General features: G+C 36.7%; 1 protein-coding gene across 4 annotated transcripts in view; it reads left to right on the top strand.

Annotated features, from left to right (window-relative positions):
- sbno2.S (strawberry notch homolog 2 S homeolog) overlaps window positions 1-26308 on the top strand; it is a 62705-nt gene that overhangs the window by 15497 nt on the left and 20900 nt on the right. For 2 of the 4 annotated variants that reach the window (XM_041579909.1, XM_018243610.2), the window contains 10 exons: window positions 11809-11976; window positions 18895-18978; window positions 19068-19152; window positions 20936-21096; window positions 21180-21313; window positions 21453-21543; window positions 22466-22609; window positions 23881-23998; window positions 24132-24237; window positions 24781-24934. In XM_041579909.1, coding sequence (XP_041435843.1) covers window positions 11809-11976; window positions 18895-18978; window positions 19068-19152; window positions 20936-21096; window positions 21180-21313; window positions 21453-21543; window positions 22466-22609; window positions 23881-23998; window positions 24132-24237; window positions 24781-24934 — 1245 coding nt within the window. The other 2 variants (XM_018243611.2, XM_041579910.1) reach the window with 2 other exon arrangements.

Below are 26308 nucleotides of genomic sequence, written 5' to 3'. Positions count from 1 at the left end.
ACGAGAAGATTTAATGTAAGAAGGCATAGACTATGCTTATGATATTAAGATGCTGCTTAAATGCAAGCAAGATACAAACCAATGCTGTTGACGACTTCATGCAAAAACCTTTTACTTTTCTTTCCACCTACTATTAATTTTATTTTCTGTATTGTACACAAAAAAGTTTAACTGATTAATAGCTACTATTTTTGCATGCCCTACTGTATTATTGCATAACAAATCCTACATTGAAATGTGTTGCGTTTGATGTTTTTTCAAAGCAGTTTCTGTGCTTATTCTTTCAATTCTCTTTTTCTTTTTAAGAAACCAAAAACTGAAATATGCTGTTGCATATGTTTATCACTCTTTTGTAGCAATCATTTTTTCCAGGTTTTAACTTTGTACAGTGTTTTGATTGTTTGTGACCCTTTCTTTTAATCTATTCGATTTGTATGACCACACCAGATAAGACCTGTGTAAAGCTATTACTGCTACATAGCAAAAAACATTTAGCTGTGTTACATACTTTTTGCAAGGCACCATGTAAATGAAGTGTGTTGATTATTTTATCTGTATTTGTGTTTTGTGCACATCTGCAGTGAAACTGAAATTAAAGGGCACCTGTCCGCCAAAACTGTTTACCATACTGGAGGTGTGGGATAATAGTGCCCACACTTGAATGGGGGGGTGGGTTAAAGCAATGTTCCTTGCTTTATGGTGTTATTGCTGACAACTGTCAGGAATGAATATTGTCAGGTCTAGAATCTGGTGCAGGCATGCAGTAAAACTTATTGCAATTTCCTTTACACTATACTAATGCAAAAATGATATTACATTATATTAAACTCTAGGCCTTGTTGGCCCTTGGGTTAAATTGGGCAGATCGTTATCTGCCCATTTTTTGGCCAGATATGTCTGGGTAGCCCTTCTGTGAGCTCCATATACGGGCCAATAAGCTAAGGCTGTCGGCACTTTTATTAGTCTCTGTATGGCCACCTTAACAGAACCATTAATTTTTTTTTCATTATTTTTATAGAACAGTGTTGGGTTTTTATGCAACTGTATTCAGTTTGACTCCTTTTTCATGGCTTTATACAGCTTTATATCTGTCTATGTTTTTGCAAAAATTAGATTTCTTTTTGGTTATTTTTTATTACTTATCTTTCTGTTAATGCAGTTTACTATTCAACTTCCATTCTGATTTCCAAACTGCAGCAAGGCTGCTAGGGTAATTAAGGTGTAGTAATCCGTTTCATTTTTAAACCAACTTTTAGAACAACTGGGGGACAAAAATAACATTTTCAGAAACCACAAAAGCATAAACTTTAAGAACTACTTGCATGATTTTATTTTATTTTTTTTAAAAAAAAAAAAGAATACTGTTGTTAAAAAATTATTTTAAGATGAACTGTCCCACTCAAACTCATCCTGAATTCTCTTATGTTACTATGTGATAGAAGGACTTAATGTGTTTGCACAAAATGCTGGAGGGTGAGTGCACATTGAAATGTGCCCTTTGTTTGGCTGGGTGTGTGAAATTTGTTTTTCAGATAGAGCTATTGGAAGAATTGGATCTTTACAGTGTAACAAATGGAAATGGGAAAGTTTTGGACATGCTGTCAATGTGCATATTGTGTTAAATGGAAAAGGGTATATGCAAGGGTCATCACTATGAATAGAAGGAGTAGCTTGGGTTCTATCTTTTCGGAAATGTACCTGCAGGGAATATCATCGTTTTCTGCCAGGAATTATCATCATTCATTTATTTAAAATAAAGTGCTTGTATATCTGTGAAGTTAATAAATTACATTGACAGCAATGAATATCCATACAACTTGTGATGTATGTATACAAAAATTTGCTCTATATAGATGTGAGCTTTAAGGAACTAATCCCCCCTGTGGAATTGTTTCGAGCGGCTGCTTTTGATAATATATGCGTTATTGTTGTGACAATGTATTTTTTTTTTTTTTAATTTTTCTGTTGTTCACTGCATACAGCTCTGCAGAGTATGCTGGTGCCACTAAAAAACATATTGTGGTGGGTGTACCATGCCTAGGTTCCTGGAGTTAGTATTAAAGTTAATGCGGCTGCACTTGATGCTGTAAATATTAAACTTCCTGGAATCTGCCTCATTCCCCTCAATTCAATTGCTCCCAGGAGGGAGGGGGAGAGACAACCAGTGAATCAATTCTTTAAGCCGAGCTAGACAATTACTGAGCTTAGTTCTGTGCTGGAGAGAAGGGGTTAACCGCACATGAACCTTATTACTAAAGCCCAGAAAGAAATGATTTCATAAACAAATCGTTTGCTCCGTGAGGGAAGGCACGAAGACGTTAATGAAATGATTAATTATGTATGTTCTGTTTTGCATTTCAAAGGCAATATACTGACAAACTGGTGATGCAGGGTTAAGTTGGCAGGGATTTCTGTGCAATGATAGGCCGGCAGTGCAGGTACAGGTACACTGTGGGTGGAGTTTGCTAGCAGGCTCAGTAAGTACTGTGACTGCCAGGAATCCTCACACAGAATCATTTCCTGAAAGTCAGAACTGCTCTGAGAGGAAGTGGGATCAGGGGCCGGCCGTGCTTACCCTGGGGGGAGGGTGGTAGTAAAGGAGAATAGGCAGTGGGAACAGTGAGACAGAGGAGGAGGCATTGGGGCAGCTCCCAGAAAGGGAGGGCAGAGAGGAGGGAAAGATAGCAGGGTGGGGGTCCAGCTGTTACGGTATTCTCCTGTCATGTGTAAGTCTGTATCTCTCCAGCCAGCACCCGCTCCTGCTCCTCTGCTTTGCTGGTATGTCCCAGCTGCAGTACTGGCTGAAGGTTTCCTCTATGAATAAGGTACATGGTTTAATGATAACATGCTCCACAGCACTATCAGTTTGTTCTGTTTATATCCCAGCACTTTTTATTTGCCGAGTTGCTATAGCTTTTAAAGTTTGTTTGTTCACATACTCCAAAGATCACTCATGAACAAGTTTTTATTATTATAGTTTCACTATGTGTCAGAGGGCAGTGCTTTCGATTTAGCCTTTGTCATTACGGAGTAAACCTAACCAGCACAACTGCTTTTTTATTCTCTTTAACTTCCTCCTCATATTGAAGAGCAAGGCAATTACCCTATTCTATGGATAATGGGCAATGAAAACCCACTGCAGGTAACAGATCTAATGAGCTAGAGAACAGGACTGTCCATCTAAATGTAACAAACTGTATATTCAGTTATGTATGGGTTAGATGCAGGCATGCAATAATGCGTGTAAAGAGCAAGGAATTAGAAGAAACTCTGCCACACTATGTATGTTCTGTTTTATATGGTATCATTTGTCAGTGTGTGTGTGTGTGTGTTCATAAGTGCTGTTTGCTGATATAATTTAACCTGTCAATAATCTGTGTATGTGTAAATTTGATACCTTTACTTTATTCTGCTTTCTGTTAATTTACCATGTCATATTGAAGAGAACAAACATATTGTACAAAGGATTTGTAATAAATATATATATAATATGCTCACTCGCTCCAGTAGTGATAGAATTATTGTGTTTTAGAAGGTTCTGGGTCCTTAATTTACCTATAGTTTCATATTCTAGTATTAGAATAATCTGTAATCTCCAGTAATATGAAATTTGTGGTGTAATCTTCCCAGTTGGAGTAATAGTATCAGTATATATATATATCTGTGTTTAGAATAATATTCTTTTACATGTTTTAAAACACTCATGATTGCATAATATTTTGGTCTTGTTTTTCTGTTCCACAAATAAAGAGAAGTGTTTTATCTCTCGTTAACTTTAACATAAGTATATTCAAATTTCAGTTTTATATGCAGTGTTCCAACTTTTTTTTTACCCCTTATCTTGATTTCACACTTTTTCTCCTAACCTCCCCAAAAAACGTTTAACTGGACCAAGAATTTATATATAGAGCGTCCCCTTGAAAACTGGCCATAAAATAATTGGTATATTCTAAATTTTCAAGGGAAGTCAGTGTGATCATCGGTTTATTTGTCTTTCTTGAACTATCATAAGAAATTATTTCCCTGTGATTCATGAGATGCATAACTTTCAAGGATACAATGTCTGAAAGTCCCTTTTTAATTGACTGGAGGATTTTTAATTATACTTCCTGTTGCAACAGGATTGTAGATCGCCCTGTTCATGCATTCGGGGATCATATTTACAATTATGCAGAATGGGTATAATATGTTCTCTATTCTGCTTAAGACAGTATCTTGACATGCCTATTTTTTTGCTGGATTGTCAAATTTCTTGCTGGATTGTCAAGATTCTCAGCTAGTGAAAGGTTTGTGGGATGTGTTTTTTATCCTCCCTTTATTGTATGTTTGGGTCTTTCTCAGATTTTTCTCTTTTGTCCTTCCCCTTCTAAAGTTTTCCTTGTATTTGTTGTTGCTGTAATTTAGAGGGTGAGATCAACTCTCTGAGCATGTAAGCATGTTTTACCATCTAGAATACCTGTGGTGTTTAAGCCAAAATAGATCTACTAGGGGCCATTGCTAATGATTATATCACTTAAATGTTGGACCCTTCTGCAACCGCTTAAAAAGGTGATCTAGAAAAAATCAAATAAACCCACTAGCATACCTATCCCTGTTCAGTGTAAAGAACAGTAAGAGTATTTCTTCATCACCCACAAATTGCAGTCTGATGTTCATCTGAATTAGTTACTGCTGTTTGCTTAACAAATTATAATTATATATTTTCTTGTTAGATGCATGTACATTATTTTAAACCTCTACTTTTGGGTTAGAATTTCTCACCTGTGTCACTAAAATAATGTAACAAATGATAACTAGGAAGTCAAAACTACATAAGGTGGCTTGTCTAAATTCTCCTCTATCTTAGTGACTGAAGAGAATAATTTTTATGTCAATCTCGCAATAACTAAAGGACATTTGGCTTGCTTGCCCATAAAAATAATATTTTAAGCTCATTCAACATTAATAATAAAAGGATAGAGGGATCACTAGAATGTCATTTCTCCAGGGTACTTGATATTGATAACATCTACTTCCCGTAGTAGCATTATTGAACAATTTGAAATATCTTTCCAATTATTAGCAGAGAAATGTATTTTGTGATCAAATTTTTTTGTAGTAATTCTCATATTAGAAGCAGGAAAATTATAGAATGTCTATCCTTTGAAGCTGAATAAAGTCAGGGGAAATATGTATTTCCTTGAAAACCACACACCATTGACATTTATTTCTTTCTGGAAGAGTTTTCGATTAATGCATTGAAGTATTATTTATTACAGGCACAGGACAATGTGTACATCTTTTATACTACTACAGATATGGAATCTGTTATCCAGAAAGCTCTGAATTACAGCAAGGCTGTCTTCGATAGACTCCATTTTAAGAAAATTATTCTTAAAATGGAAAATGATTTCCGTTTTTACAGTAATAATAAAACAGTACCTTGTACTGGATCCTAACTAAGCTGCATGAATGGTGGCAAAACAATCTTTTTGGTTTATTTAATGTTTAATTGATTTTTAGCAGACTTATGATAGGGTAGTCCAGATAACAGAAAGATCCCTTATGAGGGAAAACCTCCATTCCCAAGCTTTCTGGGTACTAGTACCTATGCGTGTACTACCAAAAATTACTTATGGCATTTTATGATTTGTCCTTTAAAGGCAACAGTTTTGTAGTTGCACAAATAATAGGCTATGTTTTCCATTACAACAGCAGAACTAGGGTCAGTTTACTGTAAGGGTGAATTGTAATTGTATCTTCCTAGAACCATGACTAGGAATATAAATTTGTATATTTGCTTCTGCGCAGCATTAGATTGTTAGCTCCACTAGGGCATGGACTGAAGTGATTGATGTAAAAATACTAATTACAAATAATGTTAATTATTACTAAACATGATAAAAAATAAATCATTTACCCACATAAAACCTTTTTGTATCTGGCAACTATTAAAAATTCTCCCTCTTTCCCTTAATAGATAATGAGTAAAGGTATGCAAATACGAGTACAAATACAAATATTTTACCAGAATTTAGGTTGTTAAATTTGAATATTAGGAGACAATAGGGAGTGAGCCCTGCTTGTGAAAGCTTCCAGTCTAAGGAGACCAGAAGCATCTGACGCCCTCTTGTGTGGAACTACATCTTGTCTCATTTTTTTTGCCTGTCTGCTATCAGTATTGTCCCATTTACCTTGTAGGGTCCTTGCCTAAACAGACTGCCTTCTTGCTGTTCAATACTCAATACTGGCACAATTGTGTTGTATATCAATTTGCCACTCTTGTCTCCTCTTTTTCTCTTCTGTCAAGGTCACCTTGAAGGTGGGGGGCCTCAGTGCTTTAGAGGAGTTTTGGTTTGCTGGGGCCGAGTTACAATGGGATTGTTGTAGTGTGGCAGGCAATTATCAATGATAGTCAGAGTGGCAAAGTGAGAGAAACTGATCTGTTGTTACCTGTGTTACCCAGGCACGCCATATGACATAAACTAAGTGTGGTATGTGCACATTATAAATGCTGAGTGAAGGAAATGTACCTGTACATATTGACTGTGAGAAGTGTATTGCTCATTTAATTTAGCTTAATAAACGTAAGTTTTTAAATTGTACTCTAAAAGGTGAACATCTGCTTTGATATGTCAGATTGAGAAATGTCCGTCTTAGTAAAAACCATATCGTAATGCCATATAAAGGGATTGCAGGTAGATGCTTCAAGTCTAAGCATTGTATTTTTTGAAATTTTGTGCAGGTTATCCTTTCAATCCTGTCTTTGAATTAGGTATAAATGTCTTTATATTCATAGCACATAAGCTCTGCCTTACTTAGCCTTATCACTACAGGCTAATATATAGTGTCTGACTATAAAGTTTCCTTTCTCTTAGACATACTGTATCAGGATGGCAAGAACTTACCCAGGAAATTAATCATTATTAAGTCTGACATTAGTTGGCATCTGTTTGAACATATTAAATACAGTACTGCATCACAAATGAGTAATTGCGAGAAGTCAGCATTGTTATATAAAAAGAAGGTCAATAAAGCCAAATGTAATACAATGTAATGTAAGACCAGGTAAAAAGACATGGTGCATTTTTTTGTCCCCAAAAGGTATAATTCACTTCACTATCCTTTAAGTATACTCTTGCACTTGTTCGAGTTCTGTTGCCTTGCAGTGCTAGGATCCTAGGTTCACTTTCAGTCAGGTCATTCACGATCTGTAAGGAGTTTACATTCTCATGTCTCCCACACTCCAAAAACAAACAGGCAGGTTAACTGGAGCTTAAAGGGATCCTGTCATCGGAAAACATGTTTTTTCCAAAATGCATCAGTTAATAGTGCTACTCCAGCAGAATTCTGCACTGAAATCAATTTCTCAAAAGAGCAAACAGATTTTTTTATATTCAATTTTGAAATCTGACATTTTGTTAATTTCCCAGCTGCCCCCAGTCATGTGACTTGTGCCTGCACTTTAGGAGAGAAATGCTTTCTGGCAGGCTGCTGTTTTTCCTTCTCAATGTAACTGAATGTGTCTCAGTGGGACATGGGTTTTTACTATTGAGTGTTGTTCTTAGATCTACCAGGCAGCTGTTATCTTGTGTTAGGGCGCTGCTATCTGGTTACCTTCCCATTGTTCTTTTGTTTGGCTGCTGGGGGAGGGGGAAGGAAGGGGGTGATATCACTCTAACGTGCAGTAAAGAGTGATTGAAGTTTATCAGAGCACAAGTCACATGACTTGGGGCAGCTGGGAAATTGACAATATGTCCAGCCCCATGTCAGATTTCAAAATTGAATATAAAAAAAAATCTGTTTGCTCTTTTGAGAAATGGATTTCAGTGCAGAATTCTGCTGGAGCAGCACTATTAACTGATTCATTTTGAAAAAAATGTTTTTTCCCATAACAGTATCCCTTTAACATCATAGTGCTAGAATGTGATATATTGAGGTAGGAACTGATGTGAATGATGTATTATCTCTGCAAAGCACTGCGGACTATGCCTACATTACATAAAAAAACGAATAATATGTCACACTATAATCTTAACACTGCAATGAAAGACCTGGGCAGCAACGTGCTTTGGTTTTCTGCTGTGTTTCGTACTGATGTAGCTTAGTGTTTTCATTTTGGCCCACTGGCAGGTCAATAATAACTAAGAAAATATGTAGTTATAAATGCCATTTGGTGTAAAAGCTTACTGTGATATAAATAAAGTAGTAACAATCTCCAGGATAGAATTACACACTAATTGGTTTGTCGTCTTTTCTTGAAAAAAATACTGGCTCTTCTATATTTGTATTATCTGCCTTATTAATAACATTCCCCTCATACATTATTTTTACTTGACAAGTAAAATACTGGTCACATGGCAACCTTGCATAAAAATACATTATATCCATCACCTTGATGCATATAAGCGAAAAACGGGTGTTGTTCATTTAATTATACAGTTAGGTCCATAAATCTTTGGACAGGGACAACTTTTTTCTAATTTGCCACAATGAATTTTAAATTAAACAACTCAGATGCAGTTGAACTGCAGACTTTGACTTTAATTCAGTGGGTTGAACAAAAAGACTGCATAAAAATGTGCGGAACAAAAGCTTGTTTTTAACAAAATCACTTCATTTCAGGGGCTCAAAAGTAATTGGACAAATTTAAAAAACTGAAAATAAAATGTTCATTTCTAATACTTGGTTGTAAATCCTTTGCTGGCAATGACAGCTTGAAGTCTTGAACTCATGGACATCACCAGGTTCTGTGTTTCCTCCTTTTAAATGCTCTGTCAGGCCTTTACTGCAATGGCTTTCAGTTGCTGCTTGTTTGTGGGCCTTTCTGTCCGAAGTTTAGTCTTCAACAAGTAAGATGCATGCTCGATTTGGTTCAGATCAGGTGACTGACTTGGCCATTCTAGAATATTCATCTTCATTGCTTTAATAAACTCCTGGGTTGCGTTGGCTGTATGTTTTGGGTCATTGTCTGTCTGTATTATGAAACGCCTCCCAATCAATTTGACTGCATTTAGCTGGATTTGAGCTAACAGTACGTCTCTGAACACCTCAGAATTCATTCGGCTGCTTCTGTCCTGTGTCACATCATGGATAAACACTTGTGTCCCAGTGCCACTGGCAGTCATGCATGCCCAAGCCAACACACTGCCTACGCCATGATTTATAGATGATGTGGTATGCCTTGGATCATGAGCTGTTCCATGCCTTATCCATACTTTTTTCTTGCCATCATTCTGGTAGAGGTTGATCTTGGTTTCATCTGTCCAAAGAAGATTTTTACAGAACTGTGCTGGCTTTTTTAGATGTTCTTTTTAGCAAAGTCCAATCTAGCCTTTCTATTCTTGAAGCTTATGAGTGGCTTGCACCTTGCAGTGCACCCTCTATTTACTTCATGCAGTCTTCACTTTATGGTAGACTTGGATATTGATACACCTACATCCTGGAGAGTGTTGTACACTTGTTTGCCTGTTATGAAGGGGGTTCTCTTCACTGTGGAAATGATTCTCCGATCATCCACCACTGTTTTCTTCAGTGGACGTCCAGGTCTTTTTGCGTTGCTCAGTTCACCAGTGCTTTCCTGTCTTTCTCAGTATGTACCAAAGTGTAGATTTTGCCACTCCTAATATTGTAGCAATTTCTTGGATGGGTTTCTTCTGTTTTTGCAGTTTTAGGATGGCTTGTTTCACCTGCATGGAGAGCTCCTTTGACCGCATGTTGTCTGTTCACAGCAAAATCTTTCACATACAAGCACCACCCCTCAAATCAACTCCAGGGCTTTTATCTGCTTCATTGATAATGACATAGAGAAGGAATTGCCCACACCTGCCCATGAAATAGCCTTTGAGTCAATTGTCCAATTACTTTTGAGCCCTTGAAATTAAATGATTGTGTTAAACAAAGGGTTTTAGTTCCTCACATTTTTATGCAATCTTTTTGTTCAACCCACTGAATGAAAGTCTGTAGTTCTACTGCATCTGAGTTTTATTTAAAATTCATTGTGGTAATGTACAGAACCAAAATTGGTTGCCTTTGTCCAAAGATTTATGGACCTAACTGTAACTATGTAATTTCCCATGGCATTGTAATGTTATACTGATATTAATGAAGGGTAGTAGATCTTGGTGGCTCAGTGTCCATAATTGGTCTGGGCATTTCTGACTTTAATTGTATTTATCTAGAAAAAATTACCATTGAAACGGCATATATGTATTATTCAACAGGGTTCAGTGTTCAGAAAATCTAATCAAAGTATATCTGACTTCAGTAAAGGTACAGATGCAGTGAAAAGTTGTTTTATTAAATTGATGCTAGATGCTAGATGCTTAGATCACACTATGTTGATTGAGATTTGTGAAAAGGCTTGTCAAATTGGTGCTATTGATGAAATATGTCATATATACAGGGAGTTCTCGAGTGGTATACACCCAATTTACATGCAATTCACAATTACAAATGGAGGCTATTACAGTAATGTACTGTGGTTTGCGTGACTTTTATTTATAAATAAATATGCACAGAAAGTTAAAAATAAATACTATGTTAAGACAAACATTTTTCTTGTTGCATTTAATAAGTAAATGTATATGTTTCAACTTATTTATAAATTCAACTTAAGAACAATCCTTAAGAACTACCCTATCTTGTACGTAACCCGGGACTTACTGTATGTTAAATAAGTCGATGCATTCAAAGTTAGGAAATTGATCTCTCAGGGCTATTAATTGGACAGACCAAGTGAAATAGATTTAGTTACCCACAGTTAGTCAGTGCTATGCTAATGCGACAGTCTTAAAAGCGGAATTGGTAATGGAAACCCAATGTGGTAGGGTGCACACAACCTGCCATTTTCCTCACTGGGATTTATAGCTTACAGCCTCAATCAAGTCTAAAACTTCCCTGATTCTTGATGTTTGTTCGCCTGAAAACTTGGCCCAAACTTGCATTTTCCTACTACGAGCTAGTCATCAGTAAGTACATTTGTCTTGCAATCTTCATTGGCCTCATTAATAATATTGGTTTGCAGTTAGAAGCATCCTTGCTGATGGCTATACATAGTCAAAACCATACCTCGGTTTGAAGAAAGGTTTTCATGCCAAATACAATTGTGCCTGAAAACAATGTTAAGTAAAATTAAGTGATTTATTTATATTATTTAAATGTTTTATCCCTTACTAACTTGTTTTTTTAGTGATTTATGGCTGATTTAATTCTCAGTGATTTATGGCTGAGATTTCAACAACATTTATAAAATAGTGGTTAGAAGTCATTGTCACTTGTCAGATGGGTCTGATAGTCTGCCTGCTAGAACCAGCTGATCCTCTGACCAATGCCTACTCTTGTCACCTCCAACATGCAATATTAATAGCAGCAATAGCATCCAAATCTTCTGGAGCATGTTCGATTCCACTATTGATTCAGCTTGCTAAATGAAGTCTCAAATTATCTGTTCCTTGGTCAGTTTTTGCACTTGCATATAAGTAATCAAAGCAGGATGTAAGGTCACATTGACATTGTGCTTCTGTTTGTAAATATACCTTGTACTCTTTTTAAGAACCAGCTGTATTCAGTAGCAAATTCACTACTCAGTACTAATTAGAGAAGGAAGATTTTAGGATGATCCTTTACTGGAAAGTACATTGTCACTTGGTGACTTACAAAATGATTTTACTTCGCCATTTTCTTAATTATCTTTGATTTATGTACTAGGACATTTTATGCTGTACTTTTAAAATGAATGTTCACCCTCATTTGTTTAAAAAAAATACATCTTTGTTTCTAACTTCAGTACACTTAGAACTTGTTTTTTTTTTATTCTTTAAATCTTAGGAACCATCCCTGACCAATGACTTCTCCAACCACTCCCTCCTCTCGTCTTCTCCAGATTCTTTATCCGATATTAGAGATACCCACGATTTCCTGACAATAGAAGGACTGGATAGGGTACCAACCTTATGGGATAGCAACACAGCACATCAAGGTCTCAGCAATTCCCAAGTGAGTATATGTGAGGAGTGCATGGTACAGTTACACAAAGAATGTTTTCACTTTGAATGTCTATGAAGGTTTTTATTCATTTAGTCATGATGTAAAGTATATAGTATTGATCAATCTTAAGTAAATGAACTTGCTGAGTCATTTCGACAAAATTGTCAAAAGTGAGTGGTAAGGGCAATGACACAGTGCTATGTGGTCCTTTTTTGTCATGGCTTCAAAGCACTAGAAAATACACTGCTGCAGATAATACTGGGAATTGTCTCGGCTAAAACATTCAAATTGTGTAATTGCTCAAAATGCCTATGATTTCAGTGTCAGTGTAGCAGAAACCATTCCTAGTACTGTCTATGGCAGGGCACTTTCGGGCATTTTGTAGCCACAACAAAAAGACAAATAGCACTGTGTGGCTGTGTCCTAAGGAAACTCCCCAACATTTAAAATCGTTAATTCTACTAGACACCAACATTCACTTACAATGATTCCATTGACCCATTCAGGTAGGTGTTAGCTAACTCGTTGTGGTAAAGGTGTGGTCCAGTCACAGTGTTACCATGAATCTCATTAAAGGGGTTGTTCACCTTCACATAGCTCATCTTATACTTTGTGAAAATAAGTTTTTATAACTGTCTGTAAATGATATCCATACTGTAAAACTTTTTAAATGGTTATCTTGGACATGTCTATGAAGATTTTCATTTATCCAAGTCATGATATACAGTATCTAGTAGAATACTGGCAACTGGACATTTAGAGTTTTTCTTGAAAACTTTTCACCACTTATACGAGAAGCCTTCAGTTGAATTGAAGAAGCCACTCAGGTGAGTGGTGAAACGTTTTTTATTCTTTGTACTGTGATTCACGCCTCTTTCAAACCATCTTCCTCTTGGTCCAAAATATGCCATTGTTGTCTGAAAACAAGTGTTGCTGTCCTTTAGAAATAGATAGCTTGCTTTATTTTGTTTTGATATGCTGGCTCTCCTATGCTGGAAACTAATTAGAGTCAGCTCTGGTTAACCCTGAATTCTCCAAAACCAGGTGCACGTACCATCAGTGGTCCATCATCCACCAGGAACAGCCAAACAAAGAATTCTTCGTACAGCACCTTATCGTTTAAAATGCCTTTATTCAAAATTCCATGGCAAACCTGGTCAGCAACGTTTCAGGCCGATATGGCCTTTTATCAGGGGCGTGACTATAGAGGAAGCAGACCCTGTGGCTGCAGGGGGCCCAGGAGGTATAGGGGCCCCATGAGGCTTTAGTTCATATACAATTTCAATAAATATTGATAAAACAGGACAACCTCTGGATATGTTGGGGGCCCTAAAATGAATTTGCTGTGGGGCCCAGTAACATATAGTTATGCCACTGCCTTTTATCAAGCTTACTTGACACTGGCCAATTTTGGCCTTTTATAGACAGCACTACGCCACCTACTGGTTACACATTGTTTCAAATAAGTTATATACAAAAATGTTACATTTGTCAATCCAGTGATGTTACAATATCAATAAAATGGAAAATATTTACTTTGTACAGGTTAACCCCGATCATTTTGTCCATACAGGTCTGGAAGACATTATACAATAAAAACCATTAAAAACAGTTAAAACCATAGTTAGCGAAAAATAGCTTGGAGATCATATTCTCTATTGAGCCCCTGTGGGGCTAATGTTTCTAACTTTCTAATCCAAATAGCCTCCTTTCTCAAAAGTAACTTCACTCGATTTCCCCCACGTCTAAGATTCGGTACATGATCCACTATTTGAAACTTAAGTTGGTGTATACCATGGCCGAATTCAATAAAATGGCCAGATTAGAAAAAGATTAGATGAAATGCAAGGGAAGTTTAGACAACGAGGTTATCCCGATAGTTTATTACAACTTCAACGGAATGAGATTGAGAATGCAGATTTAAATATTACTCCTTTGGGCCAAAATCGACAACGGGAGGATCGTATTCCATTCGTGTCCAAATATCATACTCTGAGTCACCATGTAACTAACATTATAAAGAAACATTGGAAAATCCTTAAAGAGGGACTTCCAAATGTAACCAGTTTTAAAAAAACCCCACTTATGTCTTATAAGAAAGACAAAACAGTATCCTCTATGTTAGTAAGATCCGACATAGGGGGTAGCAAGGAGACACAGACTATACTACGGTTGACCAAAAATGGGTTTTTTCCTTGTATGGCATGTAACTGCTGCTCCAACTGCCAGAAAGGGGAAGTAGTATATCACCCAAGAAAAGGTATCCCCATAAAAATTCGTGGACATTATACATGCGCATCAAGTTTTGTAGTATATATTATAAAATGCCCTTGTGGCTTACTATATGTGGGGCAAACTTCTCGCCCTGTTAGAGAGCGCATGAGGGAACATAAATCTGCTATTAGGACTGGCAAAAAGGAGCAAGCAGTTGCTGGCCATTTTATTGAATTCGGCCATGGTATACACCAACTTAAGTTTCAAATAGTGGATCATGTACCGAATCTTAGACGTGGGGGAGATCGAGTGAAGTTACTTTTGAGAAAGGAGGCTATTTGGATTAGAAAGTTAGAAACATTAGCCCCACAGGGGCTCAATAGAGAATATGATCTCCAAGCTATTTTTCGCTAACTATGGTTTTAACTGTTTTTAATGTTTTTTTATTGTATTATGTCTTCCAGACCTGTATGGACAAAATGATCGGGGTTAACCTGTACAAAGTAAATAGTTTCCATTTTATTGATATTGTAACATCACTGGATTGACAAATGTAACATTTTTGTATATAACTTATTTGAAACAATGTGTAACCAGTAGGTGGCGTAGTGCTGTCTATAAAAGGCCAAAATTGGTCAGTGTCAAGTAAGCTTGATAAAAGGCCATATCGGCCTGAAACGTTGCTGACCAGGTTTGCCATGGAATTTTGAATAAAGGCATTTTTAACGATAAGGTGCTGTACGAAGAATTCTTTGTTTAGCTCTCCTATGCTGGGTCATTCTCTTACTAAGTGGTTGTTTCATCTCCCCAATGTATAGATTTGTGTACTCTTCACTTTACTGGACAGCATATACAGTGGTGCTTGAAAGCTTGTGAACTGTTATGAATTGTTTTATATTTCTTAATAAATCTAACCTAAACCTTGAACTCTGTTCACACAAGTTCTAAAATAAGACAAAATTATAATGTTTGTACATTTATTTATTGAGGAAAATAATCCAAAGTTGCATGGCAAGCCCATAGCAGAGCATTAAGATGTAGGTCTAGCAAAGAATAAACTTTCTTCTCTTGTTCTGAATTTAGAATAAATTGTTCACATCAAAAATGGATTTTTTTGTGCTTTGACAAAGCAGAATAGGAAGTGAAATGCAAGTCGGGTGTGGCAAAATAGCAATATGCAGAGGAATTGCTGGTAACCACATTAGCATGCAAGAGTTGGTTGCAGGGAATTTTATGCTATATGTATTGTTCTGAACACCTACCTGAATACTTCAGTGGAAACAAAGAGACTGGATGTTGGTGAATGTATTGCCATTTAGGGTTCAGGTTTGGGAACACCTCTTATCCTGCCTAAATATTACTACACTTTCAACAAAAAAGATAACAGTGGTATGTCTTTAATTTCCCAGGAACATCTAAGTACTGGGGTGTATTCCAAACAAAGATTTTTAGTGAAGCAGTATTCAGTTATATGAAATTAAATTAAATGTGAAAAACTGGCTGTGCAAAAATGTGGGTACCCTTGTAATTTTGTTAATTTGAATGCATGTAACTGCTCAATACTGATTACTGGCAACACCAAATTGGTTGGATTAGTTTGTTAAGCCTTGAACTTCATAGGCAGGTGTGGCCAATCATGAAAAAAGGGATTTAAGGTGGCCAATTGCAAGTTGTGCTTCTGTTTGACTCTCCTCTGAAGAGTGACAGCATGGGATCCTTAAAGCAACTCTCAAAAGATCTGAAAACAAAGATTGTTCACTATCACGGTTTAGGTGGAAGGCTACGAAAAGCTATCTCAGAGGTTTAAACTGTCAGTTTCAACTGTAAGGAATGTAAGGCCACAGGCACAGTAGCTGTAAAACCCAGGTCTGGCAAGCCAATAAAAATACAGGAGCGGCATATGCGGAGGATTGTAAGAATGGTTACAGACAACCCAAAGATCACCTCCAAAGACCTGCAAGAACATCTTGCTGCAGATGGTGTATCTGTACATCGTTCTACAATTCAGTGTAATTTGCACAAAGAACATCTGTATGGCAGGGTGATGAGAAAGAAGCCTTTCTGCACTCACACCACAAACAGAGTCGCTTGTTATATGCAAAAGCTCATTTAGACAAGCCACAGTCATTTTGGAACAAAGTGCTTTGGACTGATGAGACAAAAGTTTAGTTATTTGGGCATAACAAAAAGCATTTTGCATCGCGGAAGAAGAATACCACATTCCAGGAAAAACACCTGCTACCTACTGTCAGATTTGGTGGAGGTTCCATCATGCTGTGGCTAGTTCGGACTTGGGCCCTTGTTAAAGTCAAGGTTTGGATGAATTCAACCCAATATCAACAAATTCTTCAGGATAATGTCCAAGCATCAGTTACAAAGTTGAAGTTATGTAGGGGTTGGATATTCCAACAAGACAATGACCCTAAACACACTTCGTAATCTACAAAGGCATTTATGCAGATGGAGAAGTACAATATTCTAGAATGTCCGTCACAGTCCCCCGACTTGAATATCATTGGAAATCTATGGGATTATTTGAAGCAGGCTGTCCATGCTCAACAGCCATCAAATTTAACTGAACTGGAGAGATTTTGTATGGATGAATGGTAAAAAATAGCACCACCCAGAATCCAGACACTCGTCAAAGGCTATAGAAGGCGTCTAGAGGCTGTTACATTTGCAAAAGGAGGCTCAACTAAGTATTGATGTAATATTTCTGTCGGGGTGCCCAAATTTATGCACCTGTCTAATTTTGTTATGATGCATACTGCATATTTTCTGTTAATCCAATAAACTGTATGTCACTGCTGAAATACTACTGTTTTCATAAGGCATGTTATGTATTAAAAGGAAGTTGCTACTTTGAAAGTTCAGCCAATGATAAACAAAACTCCAAAGAATTAAGAGGGGTTCCCAAACTTTTTCACATGACTGTCTGTTACTTTAATGACTAAATGGAAGAACTATACACTAAAGAAGTAAAATAGCATGCATAATTTTCCATATTGCCAGTCGGTGCAAATCCCATTGCCATATAACTAGGGGAAAGCTGTTTAGGGTTATTGTCTTGTTGGAATATCCAACCCTTGCGTAACTTCAACTTTGTGCCTGATGTTTGAACATTATCCTGAAGAATTTGTTGATGTTGGGTTGAATTCATCTGACCCTTGACTTTAACAAGGGCCACAGTCCCTGAACTAGCCACACAGCCCCACAGCATGATGGAACCTCCCTCAAATTTGACAGTAGGTAGCAGGTGATTTTCTTTGAATGCGGTGTTCTTCTTCCGCCATGCAAAGCGCTTTTTGTTATGACCAAATAACTAAATTTTTGTCTCATCAGTCCAAAGCACTTTGTTCCAAAATGACTGTGGCTTGTCTAAATGAGCTCCTGTATTTTTCTTGTTCCTGGGTTTAACAGCAACTGTGCCTGTGGTCTTCCATTTTCTGATTACATTCCTTACAGTTCAAACTGACAGTTTAAACCTCTGAGATAGCTTTTTGTAGCCTTCCCCTAAACCATGATACTGAACAATCTTTGTTCTCAGATCTTTTGAGAGTTGCTTTGAGGATCCCGTGCTGTCACTCTTCAGAGGAGAGTCCAGCAGAAGCACAACTTGCAATTGGCCACCTTAAAAACCCTTTCTAATGATTGGACACGCCTGCCTATGAAGTTCAAGGCATATTGAGCTAATCCAACCAATTTGGTGTTGACAGTAATCAGTATTGAGCAGTTACATGCATTCAAAATTACAAGGGTACACAAATTTTTGCGCAGTCAGTTTTTCACATTTGAATTAATTTCATACATCTGAATACTGCTTCGCTAAAAACCTTTGCTCAGAAAACACCCAGTATTCAGATGTTCCTGGGAAATAAAAGACATACCACTGTTATCTTTTTTTTTTGTTGAAAGTGGAGTAAATTGCAGTCTGAGACGGGTTTTCCAAACATTTTCATATGACGGTATCCTGATTGTATAGGGGATATATAGAGCAGTAGCATAACTACCTGTAATTATGAGTGGCCGGGGGATCATGGGTGATGGGAATTGCAGGTCATCCTCTTTTATGTACAGAGGGGGCCTGGCCCCTGATATAGAGGTACTAAAGGTAAAAACTAAACAAAGATTTGTTTAGGAAAATTGGAAAAAAACAAAAACAAAAACAAAAAAACTTGACAACCATGGCTTGACACTGCAATAGTCCCCAGGGCTGTGCATATTTTTCAAAAATGAAACTCTGGCCCTTGAAAAAAAATACTTAAACTGCCAATGAATCTGCAGTTTAAAGGGGTGTTTCATCTTTAAGTTAACTTTTAGCTGAAATTGTAAACTGTAGAGCTTTGGATAAATGCTAAATAACTGAAATATAATAAAATTAAATTAAAACCAACTGCAAATTGTCTCAAAATATAACTCGCTACATCAACAACCCCGTTAAAAGGATAAACCATTTTAAATTTTAAAAGAAATATATTTATTTTGCTCATGTTGCAATAAACTGGAAGTCTAAACCACACTGGTTCCCTTTTACAAAGAGTTGCACGTCTCACTATGTTCACACCACGGGTCACATAACATCAAACTTGTGGACAGCACTTCATGTAGTGCTCATATTAAACAAAGTTGAGTGTATGTGTAGATAGGATAATTCATGTTCATTGTTATCTATTTTGATCCTATACACTTTGTTCCCTTTCTTTTTTCCCATAGCTCTTCCTTAATACTTCCCTTCCATCTTTGGAAACTTTTGAAGACTTGGCAGCAATAATTAACACTTCCTCTACACAAGAACGGGTGAGATTAAGGAACTGAAAAAACTATTCAGTGAAAACTATTTTATTGATATAACCATAACATTTGTTTATCCTTTTGTCATTCCACAGCTTCCTCAAGAGGAGGAAGAGGAAGATGAGGACACCGAAGAATTAGGGCACACAGAAACTTATGCTGACTATGTGCCATCTAAATGTTCGTATACATTACTTTAATATGTACACACTTTGTTTACCAAGTCAGTTTTTTCTTTTAGGCACTGAGGGACTTTTTAAGACATAGAAAGACGAGTAGCTGCTTATTTTTTCTCTGCTTTACACCTACATAATTTAGTTGTTTAAGGTGGCCTAACACATAACAATGCCTCTGTCTCGCGACCAATGGTCCTGGGAACGATAGTTCATTTTTTTATTTTTTGTTTTACAAACGTTAAGAGCTGAATCGTCAGATGTGCAGGTAGAAACAGTAGAATTCTACCAGTATCTGACAATTTCCATCCTATCTGATTGACAAGGCTACTGATCCTGATCCCAGGCTTTTGCTGATTGGTCGCCTTGTTTCCCCCCATACACACATCAAATATCATTGTAATATTGGTGGTGCACGGCCACCTTGAGGATCACATCATAACCACAGCAGGCATATAAAGCTTGTGCTAAGCTTATTGTTTAACCAGATCACATTTTCTGACAACTGGAGAACTATAGCAGAAGCCTTGTGGTTATGTCCACTCACTGTTCTCTCTTGTGAAGGGTATTGTAGAAACTGTAGTGCTGCATTGCAGTACAAAAAAGGCAAATATTCCAGCTGTGAAATTACTCTGCAGGAAGGGGGAGGGGAGGGTTCCTATTTTTCCTTAAAACTAGAAAAATGGGCCTCAATTACTTTTTTCCACATTGAGTATGCACACTACCTAAAAGGAACAGGTTCTTAGTATTAAAGCAGCAGACTTTTCATAGTGGCTTGTGATAGTATTAAGGAATAAACAACATAACACAGCTGATGTATAAATTTAGGCAATACAGGGAATGAAAAGCTCCCCACTTTTTACAGTTAACAGTCTAATGTGAAGCTTCACGAAGTATTTTGATGTATTAAAACTGGTCCATGATCCCTGGTATGTGATTAAAAGGCCCACAAAATGTTGCACCATTTCGGTTTAGACCAGTCAATATGTTCTTTGGCAAATTTTTTTCAACAATGGGACTTTGCGGGGGCTTATTGCCGTCTTCTAATTGTAACAGTACTTACATGTAACTTTAGACCTTCATTCATCTTCCTGGAGCTGATCATTGGCTGAATCTTTGCCATCTTGGTTATTCTTCTATCCAATCGAATGGTAGTTTTCACATCCTTCAAGTTTTGGTTGCCTTTTTAAAACATTTGAGGTGATTTTATCTGATCAGCCTATCATTTTATGCACTTATTTATCCGTATTCCCCGCTCCAATCAACTTTTTAATCAAAGTGCGCTGATCTTCTGAACAGTGTTTGGAACTACCCATCTTCAGAGAGAAATGCACTATAACCAGCCTGCACAACATTTTCTGCCCTCCTTCCTTAAATAAGGAATTGTCACCTGTTTCTTTCACATAATGAATGACCTCACTAATTGACCTCCACACTGCTGTTATTTTGAACGCTGCTATTATTTTGAACACTGCTGGTATTTTTAACTCTGCCATTATTTTGGATGCTGCTATTATTTTGAACACTGCTATTATTTTGAACAAGCCTCAATTAATGATTAAATGACACCGAATCAGCAGCATTCATGTCATGACTGTTGGGTCTGTTGGTTTTTTATTACTCTACTACCTACTAATAAAATATTTGCCATGTAGAAATCTAATTTCTACCAAAAACAGCGATTGATCGGGTTAGTGATGTTATTATTCTCAACTGTACTAGTTTAAAAATATTGGAACTCCTTTAAACTAACTTTTTGACCATCTTTTTAAAATCTTTACTTGTTTCAGCAAAAATTGGAAGGCAGCATCCTGACAGAGTGGTAGAGACCAGCACCTTATCTAGTGTTCCTCCGCCAGATATCTCCTACTCTTTGGCTCTGCCCCTCCAAATTATTGCACAAGGTCTTCTCTCAGCATTGCAGCTGGAAGCTATAGTGTATGCCTGCCAGGTGAGTTTTGAGTCATTAAGGTAATGTAAAAGACAAAATAAAGAAACAATACTTATTGTAATGTTTTTACTGTTTTCCAAAAGCAACATGAAGTTATTCTACCAAGTGGGCAACGTGCTGGCTTCCTTATCGGAGATGGAGCAGGAGTGGGGAAGGGAAGGACAGTCTCTGGAATTATACTGGAAAATTTTAAAAAGGGAAGAAAAAAAGCACTGTGGTAATATATTTATGTAATTTTTCCTCTTTTTTTTTTATGAGTCCTAATTTTTGTGGCAAATTTAGAACCTCTTCTTTCTTGTTCTCCCATTTTTTCTATGTTTATGTGACACACATTCTTCTCTCTTTATTTCTTATAGGTTCAGTGTATCTAATGATCTGCGCTGTGATGCAGAGCGAGATCTACGGGATATTAATGCTGGTTGTATAGCAGTGCATGCACTCAACAAGGTAAGGAAAGCACTGTCTCTTTATACCTGTTTAATAGGTATGCAAGTGCAGGTCTGTTGTAACACAGGAGTTCCTGCCAGTAGGAGGCACCTTACATTGAGATAGTTGATATCCTGAGATGGACTAATAGGTAATAGATAGTAGGTACCTAACATTGAGATAGTTGCTATCCTGAGATGTACTAATAGGTAATAGTAAATAGGGTTACATCACTGCAGGTGTATCAGATCATGTCTGGCAGGCTACTTTTTGAAATCCTCTTCCCCTCCTCTATTTTCTTAGTCTAGAGCCTGGTGTGAGGTATGACTGCACGAAATCCAGATCTGGTCTGGGACTCATTGAGTATAGAAGTGGATCTATATTGGGCAGCCTTGAAAATCCCATTGGGCAAGGACCATATGTTAAGGCAATGCTTTCCTGACAGGACCCTAGTGTATTGACCTGGGGTAAAGATCAGACGAATTCTGAACTCTCTGCAAAAGATTCAGCTAAATAACCAAATTAATCTAAACCTAATTATTCATGTTTGAATTTTGGGAGAAAAGGCATTGTTTCATCCACAAAAAATGTGTGCCTTTGGTTATTAATGGGCTTAAAGTCTCATTACATTAAGGCTAATGGTACACAAAGAGTGCCATTGGTGGTAGAGAAGCATGTCACATTTCAGAATTTTTTGTTGTGAGCTAAAAACTATCTCAATGTGTGTGACAATTTTATGGGTTCATATTCAGCTACGAATATTGTTAAAAGTGTAGGTATTTTCTTGAATCCCAAACCAAACATTAATATAATATAATAAATATATATATATATATATATATATATATATATATATATATATATATATATATCAGTATTATGTGTAAATAATTTTTATTTTTGCAGTTTTTCTTATTGACCTCTCTAATTTTGTTACCTTCAGATTAAGTATGGAGACACGTCTTCATCAGAAGGGGTTCTGTTTGCCACTTATTCAGCCCTGATTGGGGAGAGCCAGGCAGGAGGACAGCATCGCACACGTATTAAACAAATCAGAGACTGGTGTGGAGAGAACTTTGATGGAGTGGTATCCTTCCTGCTGGACATGTAGTATAGCTGAGAACAGATAATATTAATATGCAAAGCATAGCTCGTTGTATTGCAGTGATAGTTGCATAGTTAAATCGGGTTGAAAAAAAGACAAAGTCCATCAAGTTCAACCCCTCCAAATGAAAACCCAGCATCCATACACACACCCCTCCATACTTTCACATAAATGATATACCCATTTATACTAACTATAGAATTTAGTATCACAATAGCCTTTGATACTATGTCTATCCAATAAATCATCCAAGCCATTCTTAAAGGCATTAACAGAATCAGCCATCACAACATCACCCTACAGTGCATTTCACAACCTCACTGACCTCACTGTAACGAACCACCTACGTTGCTTCAAATGAAATTTATTTTCTTCTAGTCTGAAGCGGTGGCCTCTGGAATGGTGATCCACTTTATGGGTAAAAGGTCCCCTATATTTGTCTATAATGTCCTTTAATGTAAAGTGTAATCATGTCCCCTCGCAAGCGCCTTTTTTCCAGCTAAAACAACCCCAACCTTGACAGTCTCCCCTCATAATTTGTCTTCCATCCCACTAACCAGTTAAGTTGCACGTCTCTGCACTCTCTCCAGCTCATTTATATCCCTCTTAAGGACTGGAGTCCAAAACTGAACTGCATACTCCAGATGAGGCCTTACCAGGGACCTATAAAGAGGCATAATTATGTTTTCATCCCTTGAGTTAATGCCCTTTTTATGCAAGACAGAACTTTATTTGCTTTAGTAGCCACAGAATGACACTGCTCAGAATTAGACAACTTGTTATATACAAAAACCCCAAGATCCTTCTAAGGAAACGCCCAACACACTGCCATTTAGTGTATAACTTGCATTTGTATTATTTTTGCCAAAGTTTTGGAGCTGTCTTGTTAATTAATTAATATATAATTCACAAGAGACATTGTTATCCTGTTAAATATATCCTTCTAAACGGTGTATACTGAGGTAATCCACTATTACCCATGGCTAATTATGTAACTGTGTCACTAGACTCCTTGAAATGTGTGTACAGTATTATAGAAAATCATACCCCATAATTTGAGAATATTAGTAATTTAGAAATCCCATAACCTTTGTGAAAGCTCTAAGCAGTGACCCTGTGTTTTTAATATTCTAATATGCTTATATTTTGCAATGGGATGCCAATTATTTCCTATATATTTAGATAATTGTGTATTTACCTGTAGAGTGGTGCTGCACTTTTTCTTTTTTTGCCTTTGACTGTTTAAAATACAGATTGTGTTTGATGAATGTCATAAAGCCAAGAATGCTTCTAGCACCAAAATGGGGCGGGCAGTTCTAGAGCTACAGAACAACCTACCCATGGCAAGAGTAGTGTATGCCAGTGCCACAGGTCAGTGCATTTCTTTTTGCTGTCACAGAGTTAGAATTTCACAATAGCTCAACTTTAGCCCTTGCACTTTTCACCCTTTTTCACCTTTGCTTGGTTTCTTACTTCATCCAAGCTTCTTGTCACCCTGTCACAGGTGCTTCTGAGCCCAAGAACATGATCTACATGAGCCGTTTGGGAATTTGGGGGGAGGGCACATCCTTCAGCACTTTTGATGACTTCTTGCATGCAATTGAAAAGAGGTAAAGCTCAGAATAAAGGTTGAAACGTATTGATCTTTGGGAAAGGTAGTCTTTAGTTTCAGTATCCACATTTAATATGCACATTTTTCTGGAAAATAAAGTCTGAGCTTGGAATAAAAAAAATTCATATTCAAATTTTCGAGTTTTTTTTATGGTCAAAACTGTTCGACTAGGAAATTGTTTTTAAAAATTCAAATTTGATTTTCGAGATTTATCATACTCTGGTCCTTTAAAAATTTGAATTCGACTATTGGCTACATAAAACCTGCCAAATTACTGTTTTAGTCAAACATCCTGGAATCAAGTTTTTAAAACTTGAATCAAATTTTATTCTAATTCGATTCCAGTTTTCGGGTCCATCCTATTCACCCGAGTGTAGAAAATTCTATTTTTTTTTTAAAAAAAAAATTTGATTGTAAGAATTTTGAGTTCATGGGAGTTTAAAAAAAAAACAAAAAACCTCCCATGAATTCAAAATTTGACGCTTGATAAATCTGTTTGTTATATATAACAGCTTCTAATAATGATAAATAATTTTTACAGAGGTGTAGGTGCCATGGAAATTGTTGCCATGGATATGAAAGTTAGTGGCATGTATATTGCAAGGCAACTTAGCTTTTCTGGAGTCACTTTCCGAATTGAAGAAATTCCCTTGGAGGAGTCTTATAAACAGATGTACAACAGAGCAGCACAGCTGGTAAGAAGACCTATTACATGGGACTCGGTAGATGTTTGTGCATATTACATATGAGTTGGAATAAGACACTTCTCTTATATGGATTACTTCATTTCTCCTGTATATATTTAACAACAGCAGTAACATTGCTTTGACTCTTTCCAGGCCTGGGCCCAATATTTTGAATTATGATTAATATTAATTGCCACATGTTGCACAAGGGCTTAAGTCTTCAAAATACTCATGGCTATGTTCTACTGATACTAAGGAGCCCATTTACTAACAATTGAATTGTGATTTTTGTTCGCAAATATCAAAAGATTCATGGTTTTCCAATATTTTCCATGTTGTCAAGTATGTATAGAAGTCAATGGGAGCTGAGCTGCTCTTATTGGACTGCTTTTAATAAATTCCGACTTTTAGAGGGTTTTGGATTATTTTCCAGTAGGAGTTGTCCAAAATGTTTTCACGGTACAGGTATGGGACCCGTTATCCAGAATGCTAGGGACCTGAGATTTTCCGGATATCAAATTATTCCATAATTGGGATCTTCGTACCTTAAGTCTACTAGAAAATCATGCAAACATTGAATAAACCCAATAGACTTATTTTGTTTCCAATAAGGATTAATTATGTCTTAGTTGGGATCAATTACAAGCTACTGTTTTATCATTACAGAGAAAAAGGAAATCATTTTAAAATTGGTATTATTTGGATAAAATGGAGTCTGTGCGAGACAGTGTTTCTGTAATTCAGAGCTTTCCGGATAACGGCTCCCATATACCATATTTTTTAGAATATCATTCAGTGACATTCATGGGTTATGAGTTTGTGAGTTTAGTTGTGGTTTTAAAAACCTGAAAAACTACTTAAATCTGACCTCTATGCCTTTTGGGGGGAAAAATAATTTCAAAACAGTGGGGAATTTCCAATGATCCCTTCCATTATAATATATGCCTTAAAGGGGTTGTTCACCTTTAAATTAACTTTTAGTATGATATTTAGAAGGTGATATTCTGAGACATTCTGCAATTGGTTTTAAGTGTATTTATAGTTTTTGTGTTGTTTATCTTTTTAGCATCACTTCAGTTTGTAGTTTCAGTTGCTAAGGTCAAAATTACCCCAGCAACCATGCATTCATATGAATAAGTGACTGGAATATGAATAGTAGATGGCCTGACTAGGAAGAGGAGTAATAAACAGTAGCAATAACAATAAATGTGTAGCCTTACAGAGCATGTGTTATATGGGGTCAGTGAAGAAGAAGAAGGCAAATATTTCAAAAACAAAAGAAAAAAATGAAGACCAATTGAAAAGTTGCTTAGCCATTCTTTAACATACTAAAAGTTAACTTAAAGGTGAACTACCCCTTTGAGCACTGACAAAAAAAGATTT

The sequence above is a fragment of the Xenopus laevis genome, chromosome 1S, assembly GCF_017654675.1.
Source record: "Xenopus laevis strain J_2021 chromosome 1S, Xenopus_laevis_v10.1, whole genome shotgun sequence".
NCBI classification, from domain to species: Eukaryota; Metazoa; Chordata; class Amphibia; order Anura; family Pipidae; genus Xenopus; species Xenopus laevis.
Note: the sequence above shows the minus strand (reverse complement) of the source record. Positions and strands in the feature narration are given on the sequence as shown.